The sequence below is a fragment of the Misgurnus anguillicaudatus genome, chromosome 16, assembly GCF_027580225.2.
Source record: "Misgurnus anguillicaudatus chromosome 16, ASM2758022v2, whole genome shotgun sequence".
NCBI lineage: Eukaryota > Metazoa > Chordata > Actinopteri > Cypriniformes > Cobitidae > Misgurnus > Misgurnus anguillicaudatus.
The window spans coordinates 14,239,670-14,263,681 of NC_073352.2; the positions used below are offsets into that span (position 1 = coordinate 14,239,670).

General features: G+C 37.7%; 1 protein-coding gene across 1 annotated transcript in view; it reads left to right on the forward strand.

The window, feature by feature from the left end:
• The first annotated feature begins 8,296 nt into the window (after positions 1–8,296).
• The window catches only part of ahnak (AHNAK nucleoprotein), a 37,051-nt gene continuing 21,335 nt past the window's right edge, over positions 8,297–24,012 (forward strand). Inside the window, exons 1-4 of the mRNA XM_055178172.2 lie at positions 8,297–8,568; positions 19,808–19,868; positions 20,046–20,203; positions 23,755–23,960. Of these exons, the coding sequence (XP_055034147.2) occupies positions 20,047–20,203; positions 23,755–23,960 (363 nt within the window). The 5' untranslated portion in view covers positions 8,297–8,568; positions 19,808–19,868; position 20,046. The remainder of the gene's footprint in view (positions 8,569–19,807; positions 19,869–20,045; positions 20,204–23,754; positions 23,961–24,012) is intronic.

Below are 24,012 nucleotides of genomic sequence, written 5' to 3' on the forward strand. Positions count from 1 at the left end.
CAATTTATTTTCTTGCCACTCCCCTCGAGTCTTTACAAGACAGACTGTATAACTCATTTTTATGTTTGGAGAATTCATTTTCTGCTTACCATTACACAGCCCTGAATATGGGTGTGACATGTGGATTTGTTCACCGAGCGCCTTGGGGTTCTCTCTCTGCCTGCCTGTCTGTCTCTCTGTTTTTCTCTCTGTTTGTCTCTTACACACACAAACACACACCCACCCCAGAGTCTTATATACACACCTATTCACTTGTCATCCTGAGAAGAGCAATATCTAAGAAAGCCGAAAGCAGCCATATAGATTAATTTTGGAACCACAGACGTGTTACTCAATCAAATGTTTAAGCAGACCTTGTGAAACACAGTCGGCTTAGATCACGGCAGGTTAAAACAAAGCAAAGAAGCCCTAGAGTTAAGAGAGCAAAGTGAAGTTTGGAAAAAAATGTGCGATGCTTTAGGGAAAGGCTGTTTTGACAGAGTTTATTGATTGATGTTGTCCTGCAGGGCAGAACCTACATCTATAAGGACTCCTCACGTACAATGCTATAGGAAAAGTCACAAACATTCCATATGAGGGAAGATGTCAATTCTTTTTACTATTTTGGGTCTTTAGGTATAGCTCATCTGCAATGTAAATCGTTTGATCTTGCTTTAGGTTACGTTTACTTTCCACTGTACTGTTCTCCTATTAAAAGGCTTATTAAAATATAGATTATAGACATGCGCACACATGCACGTGTGCTCTTATCTTGACATGTCTTGACATTTCTTGACATTTCTGGTTTAAGCAGTTATGCCGTCTGTGAGAAACCAAGCATTGCTTTTGAACATTACCGCATGATTAAGATTTTGACATTTTTAAGACAATCAAGCAAGAAAACATCATTTATTTTGTTTTGTTTAAGTGCAGTTTAGCAAACTGTCTTCTTCTGTGAGGTGGATGTGGGAAATCTTGAATTGAAGGTTTGCACTCAAGCCAAAGAGTTTGTTGCGGGTTAACTAATTAAATTTAATTGAATTATAGATTAATGTTCATTATTTGAGTTAATTAACTTCATTATCTTTAATATTTCTTTTATGTTTTAATATAATTGTGTCTGCTTGTAATTTGTGTCTGTTTTTTAATTGTTTAATTTACTCGTTTATTGTTGCAAAATGTGAAAGCTTAATTGTCACATGGCTATTTGTGCTTTTGGTCTTTTTCTTTTACTGTCAGAAGATGATCTCCTGTGAATTTGTAAAAAGTTTTGATGTGTTTTCGTTAAGATATTGAACAAAGAGTGTTTTGGAGGCATGGAAGTAAATTTCTTCATCTTCTGTTTTTTTTTTTTTTTGAGTTGGGTGTGTAAGTCACCGAATCCAACTTTATATTATTTTAACCACTATCTTAAAACATAACATTATTTTGAAACATGTCAGTAACTGATAGCTGGGATTGGAAACATGTGTACACAGCGGGGTTAGTTGTAACACAGTGTTACAATTAAGCCTCAGGTAAACAATGATGATGCAATGAAAACAAATACTATTAATCTAAATGATAACTGTTAATACAATATCAGGGGAAATAACTGACAATTAAGATTTTTTGTATCTTAATTGTGCAGCCCTTTCAAAAAATCTATTTATATTAATGCATAATACAACAAGGATGGTTAGATGAAGAATCATGGATGATGAATGTGTGGACATCTATCAATTATAGGCAGATATATAAACAATATCCACCTTTAGTATATAGACAGAAGTTTAAACAAAATTATCTAACAGGTGTTACAACAAACTCTCTGTTTGTTACAATTAACCCCATGGGATAAGTTTGCACTCATGTCACTTTCAGTGTAATTGTATGATAACGTTAGGTCCCACAAACAAAGTTGTGTGTCCAAGCACGACATTGCATATAAAATTCCACTTATATGATTTTATATCTTAAGTTATGTTCTTGAAAGCAAGCTTTAACTTTGAAAGAGAAACAAACAGGTTGTGCATGGCTGTGAAAAGTAGCAATTTTGAATAGTTGGATAGTTTATAATAGCATTCAGGGCACATGCTATAAATGTTTAAAATGCAGTAATTTTTATTTTATTTAAATATATTAAAAAGCAATGTTGAGTGTGCTCCCACCAACACCATTAACAAATCCCTACTAAAAGCTTCATGATAATATTTACAGTCATATTCTCAGTTTGTTTACAAAGATAATACATTTTCCATTTAACTACAGACATGTTTGTTCAATGCAATCACCATTAAATGAGAAACTCTTCTCAGAGATTTACGTTGGATTTTTTTTATATGAAAATTTTATGGAAATTATGTTTGCCCCACTGAAAGAAAGTACTCTGCCTTTGTTTACTGACACAATGACCATATTATCAGAGTTAAAAAGCAGTTCAAATTTGTCTGTTTTATCTGTCAGCCATTGATGAATGGTACTGGCTACATTGAACAAAACTTTGCCATTGATATTTCATTGTATGGTGTCCGAACCATGGGGTGCAAATACAGTAATCTGTAGCACCTTTAACCCTTATTCTTAAGTATGACACCGAATAAGCACATGTTCATGTGTTTGTACTGTAGATGCTCATGTGTATTTGAGTGGGTGTGTGTGGATCTTGGAATGTTGCTTATGCACATGCGCCCTTTCTTTACACACTGATGTAATCTGTAATGTTTCTCACACATGGAGAGATCATAATTTATTATAAGAGTTGGTTAATTTATTACTTATTTGTCTTAAGTTCATATCAATTGTTGTAGGTTTCCCAATTGTTTAATTTACAGTAATATACATTATTATGTTCAATGCATTGTGCCCCTTTACACTCTCTTGTAATACCTAATTCTGAAAAAATAATGCTTTAGACAATTTCAAAATTATTCAGCATTAAACATACATGAACAAACATAAAACAATTTATTAGATTTTACTTTGATTAAAATTAAAATTTTAGTCAAACTAGTCAAGCCAGTCTAATACTGTAGTCCAAGCATGTTTAGTAATATGCAAGTCTCAGCACATTATATGCTTCACCAAAACAAAATTAGTTTCTTTAAATATGTTTTGCTTCAGTATCTCACGGCAACATATTAATATAAATCTCTGCAGTATCACAGGAGGGCTGGAGCCTATCCCAACATATCAGGCTGTATAGGAAACACCCTGGACAGATGGTCAGTCCTTCAAAGGACTCACACTCACAGACACACACCTACGGGTAATTTATTAACTCCAATACACCTAATCTGCATGTCTTTGTAGTGTGGAGGAAACCCACTAGAAGAAAACAAACTCTACATGGAATCCAAATTATGTATAGACAGGACATTATAAAGCACAATGCACATGACATTAACAATATTCACAGAGCAAAACATAGTCTAGTAGGGAGGCCAGTGAGGGTGGACTGCAATGTCATCAGTTTAAACAATTTTGAATTAGCTACATGATGAAATCACTCTCTTCAGTTAAGAGCAGAATGCTTATATCTGTGTGTTTTATAAGGACAAAAACAATATTTAGAAAGAGACTTTTTTCTATTGCAATTTGACACTCACCTAAAGGATTATTAGGAACACCATACTAATACTGTGTTTGACCCCCTTTCACCTTCAGAACTGCCTTAATTCTATGTGGCATTGATTCAACAAGGTGCTAAAAGCATTCTAATGTTGGCCCATATTGATAGGATAGCATCTTGCAGTTGATGAAGATTTGTGGGATGCACATCCAGGGCACCAAGCTCCCATTCCACCACATCCCAAAGATGCTCTATTGGGTTGAGATCTGGTGACTGTGGGGACCATTTTAGTACAGTGAACTCATTGTCATGTTCAAGAAACCAATTTGAAATGATTCGAGCTTTGTGACATGGTGCATTATCCTGCTGGAAGTAGCCATCAGAGGATAGGTACATGGTGGTCATAAAGGGATGGACATGGTCAGAAACAATGCTCAGGTAGGTTGTGGCATTTAAACGATGCCCAATTGGCACTAAGGGGCCTAAAGTGTGCCAAGAAAACATCCCCCACACCATTAAACCACCAGCCTGCACAGTGGTAACAAGGCATGATGAATCCATGTTCTCATTCTGTTTACACCAAATTCTGACTCTACCATCTGAATGTCTCAACAGAAATCAAGACTCATCAGACCAGGCAACATTTTTCCAGTCTTCAACTGTCCAATTTTTGTGAGCTCGTGCAAATTGAAGCCTTTTTTTCCTATTTGTAGTGGAGATGAGTGGTACCCAGTGGGGTCTTCTGCTGTTGTAGCCCATCCGCCTCAAGGTTGTGCATGTTGTGGCTTTACAAATGCTTTGCTGCATACCTCGGTTGTAACGAGTGGTTATTTCACTCAAAGTTGCTATTCTATCTGGCACCAGCAACCATGCCACGCTCAAAATTGCTTTAATCACCTTTCTTTCCCATTCTGACATTCAGTTTGGAGTTCAGGAGATTGTCTTGACCAGGACCACACCCCTAAATGCATTGAAGCAATTGCCATTTGATTGGTTGATTAGATAATTGCATTAATGAGAAATTGAACAGATGTGTGCACTTAAAATATGTACTATATACTTTACCATCTGTATGCATTAGAAGAGTAGTATCGTCACAAATGGAAAAAATACCTACCGGAAGTATAAACAGTTTCCCAGATGAGGGTAAATGACATCATACACATAGTACAATGCAAGTCTCCTCCGTCACATAAGCAAAACTGTGACCAGTAAGTTTGTTACACACTTCAATTATTGGGTTAAATGCGTGCATCATCCAGGTATTTAAAAGGCACTTTCTTTTTTTCATTTCTAGTGTAAACACACTATACTTTAAAGGGAACATTTCACAAGCCTTTTTTAAGATTTAAAATAAATCTTTGGTGTCCCCACGGTACATATGTGAAGTTCTAGCTCAAAATACCATAAAATACCATAGCATGTAAAAATTGCCACTTTGTAGATGTGAGCAAAAATGTGTAGTTTTTGAGTGTGTCCTTTAAAATGCAAATGAGTTGATCTCTACACTAAATGGCAGTGCCGTGGTTGAATAGTGCAGATTAAGGGGCGGTGGTATTACCTTCTGACATCACAAGGGGAGCCAAATTTCAATGACCTATTTCTCACATGCTTGTAATGGTTTACCAAAACTAAGTTACTGGGTTGATCTTTTTCTCATTTTCTAGGTTTACTGAAGCACTTAAACATGGAAAAGTCAGATTTTCATGATATGTCCCCTTTAAAAAAATTCAGCATTTTTGTCAAATCAACATATATTTGTATGCTACTTTAACTTAAAAAGTAAGTTAAACAACTTCAACTTGTATTTATAAGTTTTGTCAACTATATAATAATATATATTTTCAAGTATAATAGTAAAAAAACATTAAATAAAACTAAAGATGCACTTTTATATCGGCCAATAACAGGTATCGGTAGATAAAAGCATTTTTTCCCACAAAATTGGTTATTGGGTGCTATACAGAGAACAGGAAAATGCAGTGAATTCCTTGCTGAAAAAAAAACAGCAGGGTATGACCAGCATGGGATGCTAGTATGCTGATGACCACCAGCTAAACCAGCACCAAACATGGACCAGCATTGGAATTATGCTAGTCTATGCTCATGGTCACCAGCAAACCAGCACCAAAACACAACATGCTGGTCGTGCTGGTTTTTCCAGCAGGGAATTTGAGCTCTGTATAGACAACTAGATAGGTACATTTCCTGAAGAAAATGTGAAGTGGTGCTTGCCGTGGCAAATTTCAGGGGACAGTATATGATTATACTTCTAGTCATGAGTAAAACGATCCAAACCCCGTGTCTCTACGATGTTCTGATGCACAGATATAAGGCTTTTTTTATTCGGTTGCTAGGGTACTGTATTTGGTTGCTAGGGAGAAAATTGCCATCCACTAGTGATTACACTCCGAGTCACAAGTCAAATGGTCAAACCCCCATGTCTCTACGATGTTCTGATGGGGAGATATAAGGCTTTGTTTATTTGGTTGCTAGGGTACTGTATTTGGTTGCTAGGGAAAAATTTGACATCCAATAGTGATTACACGCCGATTCACGAGTCAAACGGTCCAACCCCCATGTCTCTACGATGTTCTGATGCGGAGATATAAGGCTTTGTTTACTCTGTTGCTAGGGTACTGTATTTGGTTGCTAGGGGAAAAATGGCATCCCATAATGATTACACCCCGAGTCACGAGTCAAACGGTCCAACCCCCGTGTCTCTACGATGTTCTGATGAGGAGATATAAGGCTTTGTTTACTCTGTTGCTAGGGTACTGTATTTGGTTGCTAGGGAAAAAATTGGCATCCCATAATGATCACACTCCGAGTCACGAGTCAAACGGTTCAACCCCCGTGTCTCTACGATGTTCTGATGCGGAGATATAAGGCTTTGTTTACTCTGTTGCTATGGTACTGTATTTGGTTGCTAGGGAAAAAATTGGCATCCCATAATGATTACACTCCGAGTCACGGGTCAAACGGTCCAACCCCCGTGTCTCTACGATGTTCTGATGCTGAGATATAAGGCTTTGTTTACTCTGTTGCTAGGGTACTGTATTTGGTTGCTAGGGAAAAAATTGGCATCCCATAATGATTACACTCTGAGTCACGAGTCAAACGGTCCAACCCCCGTGTCTCTACGATGTTCTGGTGCGGAGATATAAGCCTTTGTTTACTCTGTTGCTAGGGTACTGTATTTGGTTGCTATGGAAAAAATTGGCATCCCATAATGATTACACTCCGAGTCACTAGTCAAACGGTCCAACCCCCGTGTCTCTACGATGTTCTGATGCGGAGATATAAGGCTTTGTTTACTCTGTTGCTAGGGTAATGTATTTGGTTGCTAGGGAAAAAATTGGCATCCCATAATGATTACACTCCGAGTCACAAGTCAAACGGTCCAAACCCCGTGTCTCTACGATGTTCGGATGCCGAGATATAACTGTTTGAATTTTATGTTGCTAGGGTTCTCAAAAGTGGTTGCTAGGGGCGTGGCTTAATACCTATGTAAGTATCCTGAGAGACTGATTGGATGCCTGAGTAAAATGAGCCCACCCCCATGTCTCTATGACACTGTGGTGCAAAGATATCCATCTGGGCATTTTATAATGGCAGTCTATGGAAGATGTTGCTAGGGTGCCCAAAAGTGGTTGCTAGGGGCGTGGCTTAATAGATCTGGGATGATCCTGAGAGACTGATTGGATGCCTGAGTGAAATGAGCCCACCCACTTATCTCTACGACACTGTAAAGCAAAGATATCCCATCTGGAACTGTTTTATTCCCTTATATGGGCATGTTTCCTGCCCCATTATAAGTCAATGGGAATTTTCGGGTGCCTCTTACACCCCAGGGGTACAACTTACATCCCAATGTCATGTATGTTCTTACAGAGTCTACCACCCTCTTCAAATTTAGTAACCCACATGCTTCTACAAAATCCTCACTCCTACCTATGACCCGTCAAAATTTTTGCAATGGTAAGTCTATGGGATTTTGCCCCATTGACTTTTCATTGGGCATTTTTGGGCACTTCTTACACCCCAGGGGTACAACTTACACCCCATTGTGATCCATGTTCTTACAGAGCCTACCACCCTCTTCAAATGTTGTAACCCACATGTTTCTATAAAATCCTCGAGCGGAGCTATGACTCATCAAAGTTGGGCGCAATGTTAAGTCAATGGGATTTTTCGGGTGGTTTTTCGCCCCCCTTTCAGAAATCCTGCACCCGATCCCTTATAAAAGTCATAGCAGACGTGTCCTCAATAAGCCGGTTATTTTGAGCCCTGTTTTATTGGTCTACGACAAACCGTGCGGGACGAGTTACGCGCCGAAAAAGTGTCCAGATATAAGAATAATAAATAAAGATATAAATAATATATAATAAGTATGAGCAATAGTAATAGTGATGCCTTGCATAAATGCAAGCACCACTAATGATAAAAAAAAACCATCATTAGTTTAATGTTCAATATTCATGGAGATTATATGAATGAATAACATCCAGAAAATGTAATCTATAACCACCAAACTATTGGCATCGGTATTGAAATGTGTCACTCCGAAATCTCTTACTCATTTTTGCTCACTACATCCACATTTAGTGGACTCGTCATTCACAATATAGGGAAAAAGTGATGGAGTGACGACTCACGAGTGGGCGATCTTGGCCAGCTAAGGTTACATGTCACTCAATCTCCGAGTGGGCGGGGAAAACTTATTAATGACCACGCCCTGCTACACCGTTACCTCCGCCCTTCTGTCCAGAGAAGAACTTCACAGCTCCAGCCTAAACTCTGCCATTCTCCATAGCCCGGAGTTACACGCGAACACGAAGAAACTGCTGCACGACTGTGAGAGGGGGAGAGAAAAGTGACAAAAAGTAACACTATAAAACTAAAGCGAGCCTTTCACGCATCGAGAAAGAGAGAGAAACCACATAAGTTTAGAAAGCGTTTGGTGGCAAACTTTTTGGGCTGTGGCAGAAAGACGTGGACCGCAAAGGATGCCTGAGGAAAAGTGTTAAAGTTTCCAGGTAAGTTTGTGTGTTTTGTATGTTTTGTGTGTGATGATGCTCAATTAGTGTGCAAGTCTGGCGTGCTACTTATAGTAAACATTAAAAATTAAGTTTTGAACTTTCGAAAAAAAGTTGAATTGTATATTAATGACGCTATTTATGCGTTTATCTGGTTGTAAGGCGGTATAATGTATTCTACAAACTTTATAATATGATTATCTGTATGTGCGCACATGAAGAGGGTGAGTGGGTGTGTATCTGCTCAACAATTCCCATCTGTTGCGCACGTTTCTCACCAACATCACTGAAGGGTACGAATGTACAGATTTCAGCGTTTTATTTCTTAATCTTGACCTTTTAAAGGTGACTCGCATGTTACAGGTTCACGTTTTTATCATTAAGGGAAATTTTCTATTGTTTTGCATGCCATGCAAAACATGCGTCCATTGGTCCTGCAGTGTTAAAACTGGATATGATTGTTGTGCCTGAATGCATGAGTTTATGATGTCAAATAAAGCTAATAATTGTAAGAGTGGCGTATGAACTCTTCCACAATTTTGTGACTGCATTTTCCTTAAAGCTTTAACTTTTCTGTTGAAATGAATATTACCCTGTCCGACCAAATCAGCTCATAGCTCAAGACTTATGGGCAACGTCAGCACAAATACAGCTTCGTGGGTGTGCTATAAACACATTTTACATTATTCTTTTATTATAAATGATATACTTTATTACCATCTTTATAAAGTTTGCATGTTCACATTTAAGTTGCGCAAACCAACCCAGTTTAATCTTGATTTTTAAGTAACCTGGAGCGCTCTGGTCAGGGTGTGGGGTGTGAGTAAGTGGGGATGGAGGAGGGGGTAATGGAATGCAGTGGTTTGGAAAGACTTACTAATTGAAACCAGGTTCGAAGCATAGAGGGAAAAGCAAGGATTGCTATAGCGGAGAAAGAATGATGTGTTTTATTCTAGCCCGACTGCTACGTGAGCTCTGTGTGTTAAATAAGTGTTTGTTAAGTAACAGAAAGAAAGCAAAAGGTGAAAAGATAGAAATGGGAGTGTTGCGGATAAGTGCTGAGATTTTGGACGTGTGCATAAATATTAACATTTAAGGACTTTTTATATAGGAAAACTTGTATAAATGTGCTTGTGTGTGCATAGCCCGTTGAAGAATATTTCAAGCCCTTCCCCCTCTACTGCCACACCCAAATCTCTCTTTTGGTTTGTCAGAAGACTCCGCATAGCAGATTAAGAGTCACAGTTTTCATACTATACTATAACTTTGTCAAATAGAAGGTTTGTATAAGTCATTAAAGATGGAAAGGTTTAAAGTTGTCTGGAGTTGTTGTCTGTCTCGTCTTTCAACCTTGGGTAAATCTGAAGGTTGTGAAGTGTTGGGTTTTTAATAGAACAGGATGCATCTTATCTTGAATTATTTGGGTATGTTTGGTTCCCTTCAAAACAAAATAACAGGTCATCTGTCGTGGAGGTTTTCAAAGAATGCACAACTTTCTCCTGCTTGGGGTTGACGGGTCAAAGTTGGAGTTGGGCGTGCTTCATTGGATTTGCCAACGTGAAACGGAAAGAGTATGGACTCGTGCACACTTCCTCCGTCGTTTCCTTGTCAAAGACTTGCCATGCATGCCTTCTCATGTCAGTTTAACAGCGTCGACTTTATTGCATATTATCTTGAATGTTCTTTTGTCTTCAACAAAAGAATCAACTGTCCATAAAATTGTGCAGCTTAACCATCTCAGATAAGCCGTTGGCATGGTTGGTTTAAGAGATAATGGCCTATAGGATGTAGGGATCATTTTGAAATGTTACGTTTTTTGCATTATCTTAGTGGGTCTTTCCTGTTCAGACAGAGCCTGGAGTTATCCATGATTGAGAAATACTGTCTTAAAGCTTAAACAGAGTTGTACAATACACCAAGCGTTTGCCAATATTGCTTTGAGTCAGACATCCAAATTTCTTCATTTTTTCCATGTTGAAGTTGTGTTGTAAGACTGTGGCATAGGCACGCCTTAAGATCCGATTCATAATTTTAGATAAAGGATAGTTAGTTTTTAGTCCTTAATTAAAAATGTATGTGTTGTTTTATAGCATTGTTTTAGTACATTATATCAGATATAGTATGTGTACTTGTATGTATACGTCTTTCTTTATTGGATTACTGGTGTAGTGTCCTGTTATGCCTCTGCACAATTAGTATGGATTACTTGATTATGAAATGGAGAATACATTCTGCATTTTCCCAAGGTTTTAAAATCACTTGGCGGTATTTGTTTATAGATTTTAACTAGGTTGCAAGGTCAGTCCAATGGTACCTGTTGCGCTCTTGGTTGAGTGCTGCTGTTTTTAGCAATATCTACCATTAGAGGTTACATGCTTATATTCAGAAACCACAAGTTATCGGTTCAAGAAGGCTTATTTTTAGCCAGGGTGAAGCATCCACACATGCACAGACATGTGTGACTTAAGTTGCAACAGTGGCCACACCTGCTAATGCTGCATGACATGCCGGGTTAAATTTGCACAATAAAGAAAAAAATAGTACAAATTAGACCAAACAGTAAGTGATTGAACATTAAACTTGACACCTGCCGGGAAATTTTTAAAAAGGGTACTAATGAAGGGGCTTCCTGGCATAGGCTAGGTCTTACTTTGACCACAGGTTGTACTGCATCATCCTATGCCAGCAATGCAGTGATGCACTTGCAACAGCATGAAAACATCCTGCAAAGGTTTGATTCTTCTTCTGTTTGCATTATTTGTATTTTTTACGATTGCATACTACTTCGATTGAGGAGCTTAGTTATTCAAACCGCTTGCTTTTCACTTCTGCAATACTCCTGGCAGTGGTATTGTAGACAAAAAACCAACTGATAGTGGTTGAAATATAATGCAGCCAAAGCTGGCACCACCTTGCCACATCAATTATTGTAGCTTGTTTGATTTCTGACTCACATCCTTTGAAAAGCTTTATATAAATAATAAGATAAAATAGACCAAAAACGTGACTCACTCACTGTAAGCTCTGTGTACACAGTTGAGTAAATGCACAGCAAATGTTTAACTCATCAGCATATTATTCAGTCATCACTTTTGTAACATCCATGATTGTTACGATATAAAGGCACTTCTTAATTTTGTTATTCTGGTTTACACATCTTTATTTTGTTCCTCTAAATTGACAATATTTGTCTTTGCACAAGCTTGGTTTTAAATTGCATCCACGTGCAAGTTTTTACCAAATTACAGTTTTCCCTGATTTTCCATGAACGTGTCGGGTTTTGTTTACGTCACACAGGGCCTGTCTTCCTCCGACAAGACAAACGATTAATCTAAGATTTTACGAGGAGATATGACTTGTCGCATAAGTGTAATTTGCTATGCGTGTGACCCAAGTAACTCCTGTCAGCGAAGCCAAAGGCCACGATTTATTTTATCGCATTATCTAATTGGTGACTGTACGTACGTGCGTCTCTCATTAAACATTACAGCAATTTAATGGAAACAGTGAACCATTAGCTCTGGCTCATCTATAAATTGTGGTCTGGTTTTCTGCCCAACAGCTCTATGATGATTTATACAACCCTCAGTGTTGGTAAACCTTAGATTTATAGTTGCGAGATAGCTTTGTTGCACTGGAGCACCAAGACCATGCAAACCCATCCATTTCTTTTTGGTTGGCATCAATCAATGTCAAAAGGAGTTACTGTTTGCCTTTTTATCCATTCATCCAGCGTTCTACTAAACAATGAAAATGATCAAATTGCATTGTTAGTCATGAAAATGAGTACTCTGTTTTTGTACCCACTTGAGTGGTTGGGTAGTGTAGGACATTACTTTGGAGTTAGTCATTGCAGGAGAGGCTTGGCTTTCTTCCAGCTGGCCTGACGGCTCTATCAAGGAATGTGTGTGACTGGAGGCCTGGGTGGGGCTCGCAACTCACTGTTCCCTATGTGCAGGCTGAGAGAGATGGTGTGTGTGTTGTTTCTTTCTTGCTGTACAAGGGCGTGTCCCCTACTTTGGATCTGCAACGTTTGCCGACTGTGTTGTACCATAAACTCATCTTTATAGTTGTTGCCAAATATCTTCTGCCAGATATGAGCATCGTAGCATCTCAGACCTGTGATTATAGTCAAAAATAGATCTACACACACATCCAGCTGGTCTGCGTTCTTCATAATCATTGTTTTAAGGCCAGTGTCGGTCAAACGTTGTATTATTGAGCATGCTTGCAGGCATCCACCTTTGCGAGGTGACTGCAAACTTGATACAGCCCAGCGGAGCGCTTCGTAGATGTTACCCATTTGAGTGTACACAGCTGCTCTGCCAAATGTTGTTCTTTGTAAACAGTATGACAGCCTCGTCCAGGCTGGCCTTTATCATGAGCCTGAGACTATTTCAGTTACGGCTCAGAAATAACCGCCGGTTAATGAAACAACAGGGTAGCGCGAGGTTCCAACGAAGGCTTTCAAAAAATAGACCATGAAGTTTCAACAAGCTGCTCAGAGGAGGGAAGCATGACATTTTAAAGCGCTCTGTGTCCGACTCGACCCCACAGGCCATGTTGAGCTCCTCCTAAAACAGCAGGTCAATTTCAAGTCATATCGTTCACAGGCAGTTCAAACACATCATTAAGTGTCTGGCTTTTGAAATGTTTGTTGCAAAGGTTTTCTTAAAGGTGCAGTGTGTAATTTTTAGAAGGATCTCTTGACAGAAATGCAAAATAATATACAAAACTATATCATTAGGGGTGTATAAAGACCTTTTTATAATTAACTGTTATGTTTTTATTACCTTAGAATGAGACTTTTTATCTACATACACCGAGGGTCCCTTACGTGGAAGTCGCCATTTTGTGCAGCCATGTTTCTACAGAAGCCCTTAACGGACAAACTTTTTTTACTAAGTTGTCTCCGACGATGACATGTTTTTCCGGTGGCGGCTACTGTAGCTTCTCTATGCGTTTCAAAATTGAGGGGTGAGCAGTGGACTGAGCCGTTGGTTGCAATTCAAAACCTCACCACTAGATGGCGCTAAAATTTACACACTGCACCTTTAAAGGTGCAGTGTGTAATTTTTAGAAGGATCTCTTTAACAGAAATGCAAAATTATATACAAAACTATTATCAGGGGTGTATAAAGACCTTTCATAATGAACCGTTATGTGTTTATTAACTTAGAACGAGACTTTTTTATCTACACAGAGGGTCCCCTTACATGGAAGTCGCCATTTTGTGCCACCATTTTTCTACTGCACCTTTAAATTTTCTACTGCACACTGCACCTTTAAATACTTGGTACGTTATCACTTTCACGATTCAAACTTGTTTTCTGTCATTTTTAAGAGTCAATAACAGTGGAATAGTACCGGGGATGATATATATCAGGGCAGGTCCTCACAAGCACATACCTGTCTTTGCTTATTCTGGAGTTTGTAAAATGAGAGGTCCTTTCATGCCTTAGCCTACTGCTGTGGGGCGAAACTCTCAATTTGGACTAACCACAGCTCAGACCTAGTCATATACCTTTACAGAAAAGATAGCACTGTGGAACCCATATATTGAACTGATCTTAAATCATAGTGTTTAGTGAAACACACATGCATCTCATTTTGTTATGCGTCATTGCTTTATAGGCCTTGAAATGGTACATGAAGTGAACATTCCCAACATTGCTCTTGCTCAAGCCTCCAGGCATGCAACAAAAATGCCTTTGTGCTCCACCTCATCACTTTCATTTTATAATCAATAGGCGCATGCAAAAAATTATTGCACAGGAAGACCGAAGAAGCCCTACTTTCCAAATTGAAACGCTGTACAATGACAATTCAGGAGATTAAAGTTTTCTTTAATGTGCGGGATGGCACTCGGGTGTTTGGTGAGAATCCTTTGACTTGGCTTTGCATGAATTATGACTTGTTGTTTAAACAGTTGACACTAGGTCAGCATATTTGTCTAGGGAGTTAAAATATCAAAACAAATACTAAGATAAATTCACATTGACCTCATGAGGTAACCATCTTAACATTTTTTTATGGGTTGAATTTGAGGTATGCATATGATAAGGGCAGATAATGAAGTTTATAATCCAGTTTGTGTTTAAATGAAATGCTGTTTTAAGTCTCCACTTGTCACATGGTTACTGAAGCCTTAAGGTTATCAGCTGAGCATTAGCACAGGGTTTGATATTTGCTTTTCTGTGAGAAATCAATTTCATTTTGTATTTGACATTAGCATGGCAACTATAAAAAGCTTATGCTGCGTTTACACCAACCGCTTTTCAGGCGTCAAAATCGCGTCTACCGCGCCTAGTTTGCCGCTTGAACCGTTTGAATGCATTTGCGTGTGTAGAGTGAAGTAGAGAGAGGCAAACTCTGCTTCTTGTGGGAGGGGCAAGTGCTATGCGGTTGTCTGTTTGCAAGATGACTGATGTTGATTGTGCATTTATCGAAAGAGTTTCCAGTTTGTATTTGGTAACCTTACTATAGGGGGTAAATAAACAGCACGGGTCGATAAACGTCACGTGACTCAAAAGTGACGTGTATTACAACTTACCAGGTTACCAAATGTCCTCACTGACACTCTTCCAACCGAGGTACTTTTTATTCCAGTCTCTATAGAAATAAGAACTTGTGTCGTATAGCTCCGGGTGACTGCTAACGGACAATATAAAGCGTTCCTTCATGTTGAATGAGTGACTCCTGATTGGTTAATGCGGCGCGAAATTCTGCCAAAGTTAAAAGTTTTCAACTCGGGCGACAGACGGCAATTCGTGTCAAACTCAAAATGCACAAAAAGACCCATTCGCGCGTACCGCGCCACGCTCTCAATGCGCGTCACCGCATCTTTACATTGACTTAACATTGAAATGACTTGCGCTTCGTGCCTTTAACGCTGCTGGTGTAAACGCAGCATTATAGGCTGTATTTTTCGTTTATGCGTGTGTTCATTTACTTTTCTTATCTCGCAGATTGCAAATGAATGCTTTGGTGATTGCAAGTAAAAAACGCTACTTATATGGTAAAATTTGATGAATAGGAAGTTAGTTTCTGTAATCAATAGCAGGCCAAACATTCATTCATAAGTTTTCAAAGCACTTGGTGGATTCGTGTGGCCATGTGCGGATGAGTCTGTTTTAAAGGTGTGACGTTGATGATTGTATTTAACAATTACATTGTGCTAGCTGATTATTAAATTGACAAATTAAAAGACAAACAAAGCCTGAATTGTGTATTTCATCCTAGTAAGTGAAAACTAGCCTGACAGTTGTTTAACAGAAACATCCAGAGGAAATGTTTGAACTTGTGCAGGCATGAATAATCTCTTGGCTTGGGTTCACATAAAGGAAAACTCCCTGTTTGTGTGTTCATTTTGTAACTGTGTCAGTCGCTGTCGCCCTCTTAGGGGAAACCAGAGAAAGTATAAAACCAACTTGGGTGGGGCTATATTTTTTTTAAGAAAAAATGAAGTCTGCCTGTTCACAAGCTAATTTCCCAAACAATGCAATCTTTAAACTATTTCATGAAAATAGTACTTTGTTTGAATTTCGTTGAATTGGAAATAAATGTTGTCAATTGACAGCTTGATGCATTGAAATTATGACATGATAAATAATAAACATTGGCATTCTTTCAGCAAACAAAGGAAGACTGCAAAGTTTATGCATTAACCCGGGCATTTCAGTATGTTTTTTTATTTTCCTAAATAGTAAATGCAAAGGTCTTCAGCAAAGTTTTATGTAAAATTTTTATTTTATTGCATCATAAAATACACATTTTGGTTATATAACCCTACATACAATGAGAAGGTCTTCATTGTGTAATATGCCACCTTTAACCACATTCGCCTTCTAACCTTTACTAGACCCAAAGGCTGTTGGTTTCCAGTACCACACTTCTAGTTTGTCAAGATAGATTAATTTGTTAAAGGTTTCAAATGTGTAACAGATTGCTGGTTGACGTCTATATAGCAACTCATACCTTACTTGGCTATGCCTCCAGCCATAGCTTATGCTTTGTTGTATTTATAAATATTGCTGTCGTTCATTCCTCTGTTGGTGAAACTTGGAGCTTACCATCTCAACTAAACATCTCTAACTCATCGGTTCACAAACATGTGCTCTAGTTTCAGTAGGGAGTGTTCGCTGTCTTGTGATTGCATAAACACTGGAGGTATTAATGAAGGCCTGCTTACACTCAAATCATATGATATTTGGGTAAGAGCCAACTGCTTTAAAAACACACAGATGATCTGGTAACCAGTGATGCTGTTTGTTTAAATTATTGTAAATGCGATCTCAGTTCTTCATAGGTGGATAATATGCCGATCTGTAAAGATACCTGGATATTGCAGCTAGAAATTTTCATGGTTAAGAGAGCAGTGAAATGGAGGAATCATGAGGTTTACTAGCATTTTCTGCACCTTTGCTCTTCTCTGAGACTTGGTTGTAACATGCTGTGGTGTTTGTCTCTCTTACGTACGTGCAGACCGTGCCCCGTTTGTTGGAAACAGTAATCAGTTATTCCCATTTCCTTTTCTCTTACCCTCCCTCTCTGTTAGCTCCCCACTAGGAGCACTGCCAGGAATGTGAAAAGCTATGAAAACAGGTACTGCCCAAACAGGTCCGGAGATCATATGCTTTTAAAGTGGAAGAAACATTACTGTATCATAAGGCAAGGTGTGCCATCATGTTAAGGGGAGGAACGTGTAGCATGCAGGGAGTGAAGTAAGCCGTTGCATTGCTTTAGGGAGTTGTTGAATACACAGCACTGTTGGTTTTCCCCTTCTCCTTTAGTAAATACCTGCTCCAGCCAACAATAATAAGGCTTTTCTCATGGTTCACTCATATATTGCACTCTTACTTTTAAGAGATTATAAAAATAAGTTTAAAAGGAGAATTATATGCAGGGTGCAAAGATGATAATGTTATGATATCCCGTTGCATGCATGAAATGGAATCAAATTTCCTTATCTCCTGCTATTATGCATTGATTTACCCCCCCCAAATTTTTTTTTTTGAAAATATGTTCATTTTCCAGCTCCCCTAGAGTTAAACATTTGATTTTTACCGGTTTGGAATCCATTCAGCTGATCTCCGGGTCTGGCGCTAGCACTTTTAGCATAGCTTAGCACAATCCATAGAATCTGATTAGACCATTAGCATCACACTAAAACAACAACCAAAGAGTTTAAATATTTTTCCTATTTAAAACATGACACTTTTGTAGTTACATCGTGTACTAGGATCGACAGAAAATTAAAAGTTGTGATTTTCTAGGCAGATACGGCTAGGAACTATACTCTCATTCTGGCGTAATAATCAAGGACTTTGCTGTCGTAACATGGCTGCAGCAGGCGTAGTGATATTACACAGTGCCCGAAAATAGTCCCCTGCTATTAAAAGTAACCAAGGGGACTATTTTCGTGCAGTACGTAATATAACTACGCCATGTTACATTAGCAAAGTCATTGATTATTACCCCAGTTTGAGAGTATAGTTCCTAGCATATCTGCCTAGAAAATCGTACATTTGTATTTTCTGTCGGTCTTAGTACACGATGTAACTACAGAAGAGTCAAGTTTTAAATAGGAAAAATATCAAAACTCTGGTCTAATCAGATTCAATGGACTGTGCTAAGGCAGTGGTTTTCAAACTGGGGGCCGCGAGATGGTGCCAGGGGGGCCCCAGTTTTATGACATTTTATAAAATACATTCATTTATCATGAATTCTGTGTAATTAAACCTAAAAAACAATAAGCCAACTAACCAACGGCACTACTAGGTATAATTTTATATATTTTGTTTAATTAAAATATTACATTTTAAAATAAAATATTAATATTAAATTTTCTTTCGGGGGGCCGCGAAAAAATTCACTGTACTCAAGGGGGGCCGCACGCTGAAAAAGTTTGGGAACCACTGTGCTAAGCTATGCTAAAGACTCGGAGATCAGCTGAATGGATTCCAAAAAAATCAAATGTTTAACTCTAGAGGAGCTGGAAAATTAGTATATTTTCAAAAAAGTGAAGTATCCCTTTAATATATCTAATTGTGCCTAAGTGATAATATTATCCTGTGCTATAGAGCGTTGCATTTTTATATTGTGTTTTGACTATGAATTCCTTCTACAATCCACTAAGGTCAGGGTCAGGCTTTTTTCAGAAGTGTGTATACTTGCTATTTTGAATTGAGGTAGAAGGATTCAAATGACTTGAATAACTCTCATGCATCCCGCTTAATTCTTTCACATGAACCAAAGCTTTTATCCATCTCTGTTGATAAATTTGAATTGCTCTTTTACTGGTTGTGTGTCACCATGTTGTCTGTTTAATTTCATTTGTTTGTTTTAAAAGATACTTTGTGCATTGTTCCATAGCTGTTCTCAGTTTCACAGCGATTGTTTTGGTTATTTTCAGCACAGCCTGTTCCCAGTCTTGTTGTCAGGCCACTTGTTAAAGATTTCACATTTCAAGAGACTTGCAGGTTTTTAAAATGAGTATCATCCACATCGGAGTTTGTGGTTGATTTGATCCTTAATAAGATTGCAAAAATGTTAAAATGTTTTAAAAATTTACTTTACTGTCATGAAGCTAGATGTTTGTTTGCAAACGTTTAGTGAAATATGCCTGTAGGTGTTTTCATATCTAAGAGGTCCTGTGTAATTGCAGGGTGGAGGATGAGGGGGTAATTTCTTTGAAACAATGAGCTTTCTATGTTGTATCCTGGAATGACAGGCCCACGTGTCAGCTCAGTAACTCTAAGTTATGTTTATCAAGCAGAAACTTCCCGGTTTTAGCCTATTTTTAATATTCGTGCATTTCATGGTGTCTAGACATTTTTAGGTTTTTTACATTTTGCCATATTTAGCATTTTTGTGATGGAGAGATGCAGAGATGTATGAAATGATGGCTAAATGTTTGTTTTTTTGGACACAGTTTAGTTGTTTTTCATTGAGTTATGCTGGTTAGGCATATGCTGGTTATGCTGGTTAGGCTATTTTTACTTAATCACAGGTAAATCAAAGATACCTTTCAAGAAAAATGTATGCTTGTTTAATTTAACTGTGTTGCGGAGTTTATTGCCATCTAGTGGGCTAAAAATATCACTGTGCCTGAAACTGGTGTTTAGCAAAACTGAACTTAACAGATTTTATTATATAATCATGCAAGCATTTAACATTTCTGTCCCAGTTTACGTTGATTTTTGGACACTGACATTTGTTTTTTTCTGTGCATTTTTAGCGAAAGAAATAGGGCAGACGCGGTCCACACCAGGGGACAAGTGAAGAAGAAACATTTACAGGTATACATGATATCTAATTAATTAAAGCAATGCATTGTTAAACATTGCATGTGTTTTACTATTTTCCTCTGAATTACCAGCTGCTCATTTTAACTTTGATATAATTGAAGTTTTACAGGCAGCATCTATGATGTTATTGTGTTAGAAGATGTCTAATTATATATTTTTTATCTCCAGGATGGATGACGACCAGGACACGAGGGAAGTTCTTTTCCCACAGTGGATGGGTCCTGATAAACATGGACTCACCATTGAACAAACCAATCATGGAGAGATTTTTGTCACAGAGGTGAAAGATGAGTCCCCTGCTGCTCAAACTGGGAAAGTACATGAAGGTATGAATTCAATTAGCCATGCAGGTTATTCACAATGAGTTTTTAACCAGTTTTTCTTATAAAAGTGCTGATTTTTTGGATTGGTATGCTATAGTGGTGTTTGGAGGAGTATAATTTGGGCGGACACCCTTTGTCAATGGGTTGTTAGCATTTAGTCTTTCCAAATGCATATTGTAAGAAGTGTTGTTTCCAACGTGATCTCATGCGAATACAACTGTATTTTTACGTAAAGTGTAGTTGTACCACATACATTTTCTTAGGTTTTTATACACAATGAAATATATAATATTGAAGTTGTTGACAGGACTAAAGGGCGTTGACATAACTATAATGACACCAAAATTAGTGTCCACACCACCGGACAATAACAATAACTTGAATTTGCTCGCGATGTACGTCGTACTCACACAAATAATTTACCTTTAATGCCATTAACTAATATTGCATATTTCCTAGAATAAAAACTAATACTATAATTGTTCACATGTTATTAAATGTATAAATATGCTGTTCTTGTTGCATTTACACAGTGGGTAACTAGCAGATGTCCTCAACATGTTGCGTTTGCGTAACTCTAAACAGTGAATCTAGTGGTTTGTGTAATCTAGTTTCTTTTGGCATAGTCAATGTTGTAGAATAAAAAGCATTACGTAGTCAAATGCATCAGCGCTGGATACCTGAGGATATTTTATGTTATAGACTTCAGCAATGAGCTTCTCAACAGTATCATCTATCATTTCAAATGCATGTGCACTTAAAGTTCAAATAGATCTGGGTGTGAATGGTTAATCGTTTATCAGTTGAACAAAAAATTACTCAAAGTGATCCCAACCATATCGTTCATTGTGTCTTTAGCATTATACATCGCTATTCCCTTTAATATAAAGATTTTTAAAACTATATTTTTATAGTTATCGTTGTAATGTAAACATCTCTCAATACTTTAATTATTGACATATTAACAGCTTTGTCGACATAAAGATTTGTGCATATTCCCATTTCCATATTTCTATTCAGAAATATTACAATTGCAGGCATTGGCTTTTATATAATTACATAATTTTAAACAAGACGACACTTTTTAAAAACTTAAAACGAATAACATTTCTGTAATCATTTAACTCGTGTAATATTTAGTTTTAGTTTGTTTGACAAACACATACACAAAGGGTTTTCTCCTAGGCAGTCTTTTCCTATGCAACAATAATTACACAAAAACAACATCAATTGACAAAAGATGTTAATTTTATTTAATTAATTTAATTATTTACTATGTCTAATCTACATCTTTAAAATTCATATCATTGCAAGGAACAGATCCAAATGTATCCATCGATCTTGATCCTAGTTCTCAGCAGTGACCGTAATGTTAATTTCTAATTGAAATATTGTACCTCAAGAAGCTTTGGCAAATTTTACGACAGTGATATCAAATGCTCATTGGCTGTCACTGGCAGTGTTTCCCACAGGATTTTGAGAGACTGTGGTGGTGATGACGCCACCCGCTAATTAGCATATATATGACGTCATCATGTCGTGTTTGCGTTTGATCTAGTGTTGGCACCTGAAATATGTTTCATTTCTACTCTTTGATCTGTATCTGTATTTGATCTGTATAATATGTCAAATTATATTTTAAGCCGAATTAAGCTGTTTTAAATAGTGAAATAAAAATGTAAATGGGAATCATGAAAATTCTATTTGTTGATTCTGTGGTGGGCCACCACAAATAAATCAATGTATGGGAAACACTGCACATGCTACGTCACAGAGTAAAGCCGGATTAACGTTTTTGTGGATTAATAACTTTAATAATTCTTTGTACTTCATATACTCCAGAGAGAACCGCGGCTGCACCACATCGTCATTTTTACTACTCCTAATAGTGGTTTTGAAATTTCGCAATAAATTATTGTGATTACACTTGTCTATTATGCTTTTGATTTATAACTGTATATGATTTTAATAAACTGTTATCAGTAGGTTACTGTATTAGTGGCTTAAAAATCTTTAAAATGCTAAATTGTTACTGTTGTTCAGAGATTGGGAACTCGAGTCAGACTTGAGTCACAAATTTTAACAAATATTTTTTTGTTCTAAATTAAACCCACACAGTCCATAACTACTGTAGATTAAACTTTTTTTAATATATAAATGTGGTTAAATCATCAAACATTTGTTTGACCTGCCAGTGACTTGCTTGACCCAAACATAAAGCAGTGACATGACTTGACTTGGACTTGCTTGGAATTTGAAGCAGGGATGTGATGTGAAGCAGCTTTCGATTCTTTTTGTAATCAATCAATCTAGCAATTGATCGATCAATTAATCGTATACATTTTTTGTGTGTTTTTAAACAACCAAAACCAATAATTCATAAGGAAAATGATGTGGATGTAAAATTCTGTAAATATCTGTTTTATGTAGATTTCTACACCTGCAGCATTAACCATTAGGCTACTAACAATTAAGATATAATTTCTGGGGTGAGCCTATTTGCTATGGTAACCTAGCAACCTGTATGTGTGTTTGTGTGTGCACGTGTGCCGTGCGTGAAGAAGAGTGACGCCCCAGTCAGACCATAGTTTGGAATGGCCGAAATACATTTGACTTGCATCACTTGCATTGAGGTGCATTTTAGGTGAAGCGTCCGTTCGAAAAATCGCGTCACAACATCACGTCCCAGTGTATACAGTGAACGCATGCTGAAATTATTGTTGCGTGGCTATTTAAAAGTTTAAGCATATGTGATGCATTGCCGTGATCAGTCTGACTGGCGTGTGAGAGAGAGACGAGGGTGCGTGCGTGCGAAGGGGTTGAATGTGAATACGTTTACTAATTAAAAACATCAAAGCTAAACATCATATCTAGTCAAACCACATAAAGACATTGCTACAAATACAGTGTGGGATTGAAATCAGAAAACATCAATGTATAGGCTCAGGCTAAGTTACCTTGTATCAGCGACGTTTGGTGAATGTTTTCATTTCAGATGCTGAATTATTGAAGTCGTACTGCTGTGGAATGCCAGGTCTACTTTGCAGTAGACACATTGCACCTTGTTCTCTTCATTTTTAAGAATGTAATGATCCCAAACTTTAGACATTCTCTGCCATTTATGGACATCTTTACTCTCTGCCATCGCACCAACTAAATTCAAAATGTATCACGCGCTATGGTGTGCTTCATGAATATTGAACAACGGTCCGTGTGAATCAGATCCCTGCGCGTATAGTGCATGAATCATTTCAGCCCTAGTTAAGACTTGAAACTTACTTGTGACTTGCACATGTGTGACTTACTCCCACCTCTGCTATTGTCTGCAAAATGTGTAATTTTCCTACACATTTCTGTCCATTTACGTTGCAGGATATAAAAAGAATCCATTATGTATTTTTAAAATGTTTTTTTTTTGTTTGGGTTCAAGTTAAGGTTTGGGGTAGGGTAGTTTTTGAAAGTTACGTATTAATACTACATATTAAAAGTCAGACCAGGGTGTTGTTTCATAAAGGTTTTCTAATTTTACTCTAAATTTACTGTTCATGTTAAAGGTGACCAAATTGTTGGGGCTACAATTTACTTCGATAACATGAGCTCGGAGGAAACAGCTGATCTACTGAAGACTTTAAATCGACATAAGGTTGGGCTCAAATTGCAAAACAAGTCTGGAGAGAAGTCACCTTGTCGATCTCCAATGAGCACAATGTCACGGGAAGGACGTGCAGTGTTTGGAGGATCTAGTTCTGACATTCTCCTGGTAAGATGACCATGTGAACCTTTATTGCTTAATATTTTCAGTCGTTTCATTC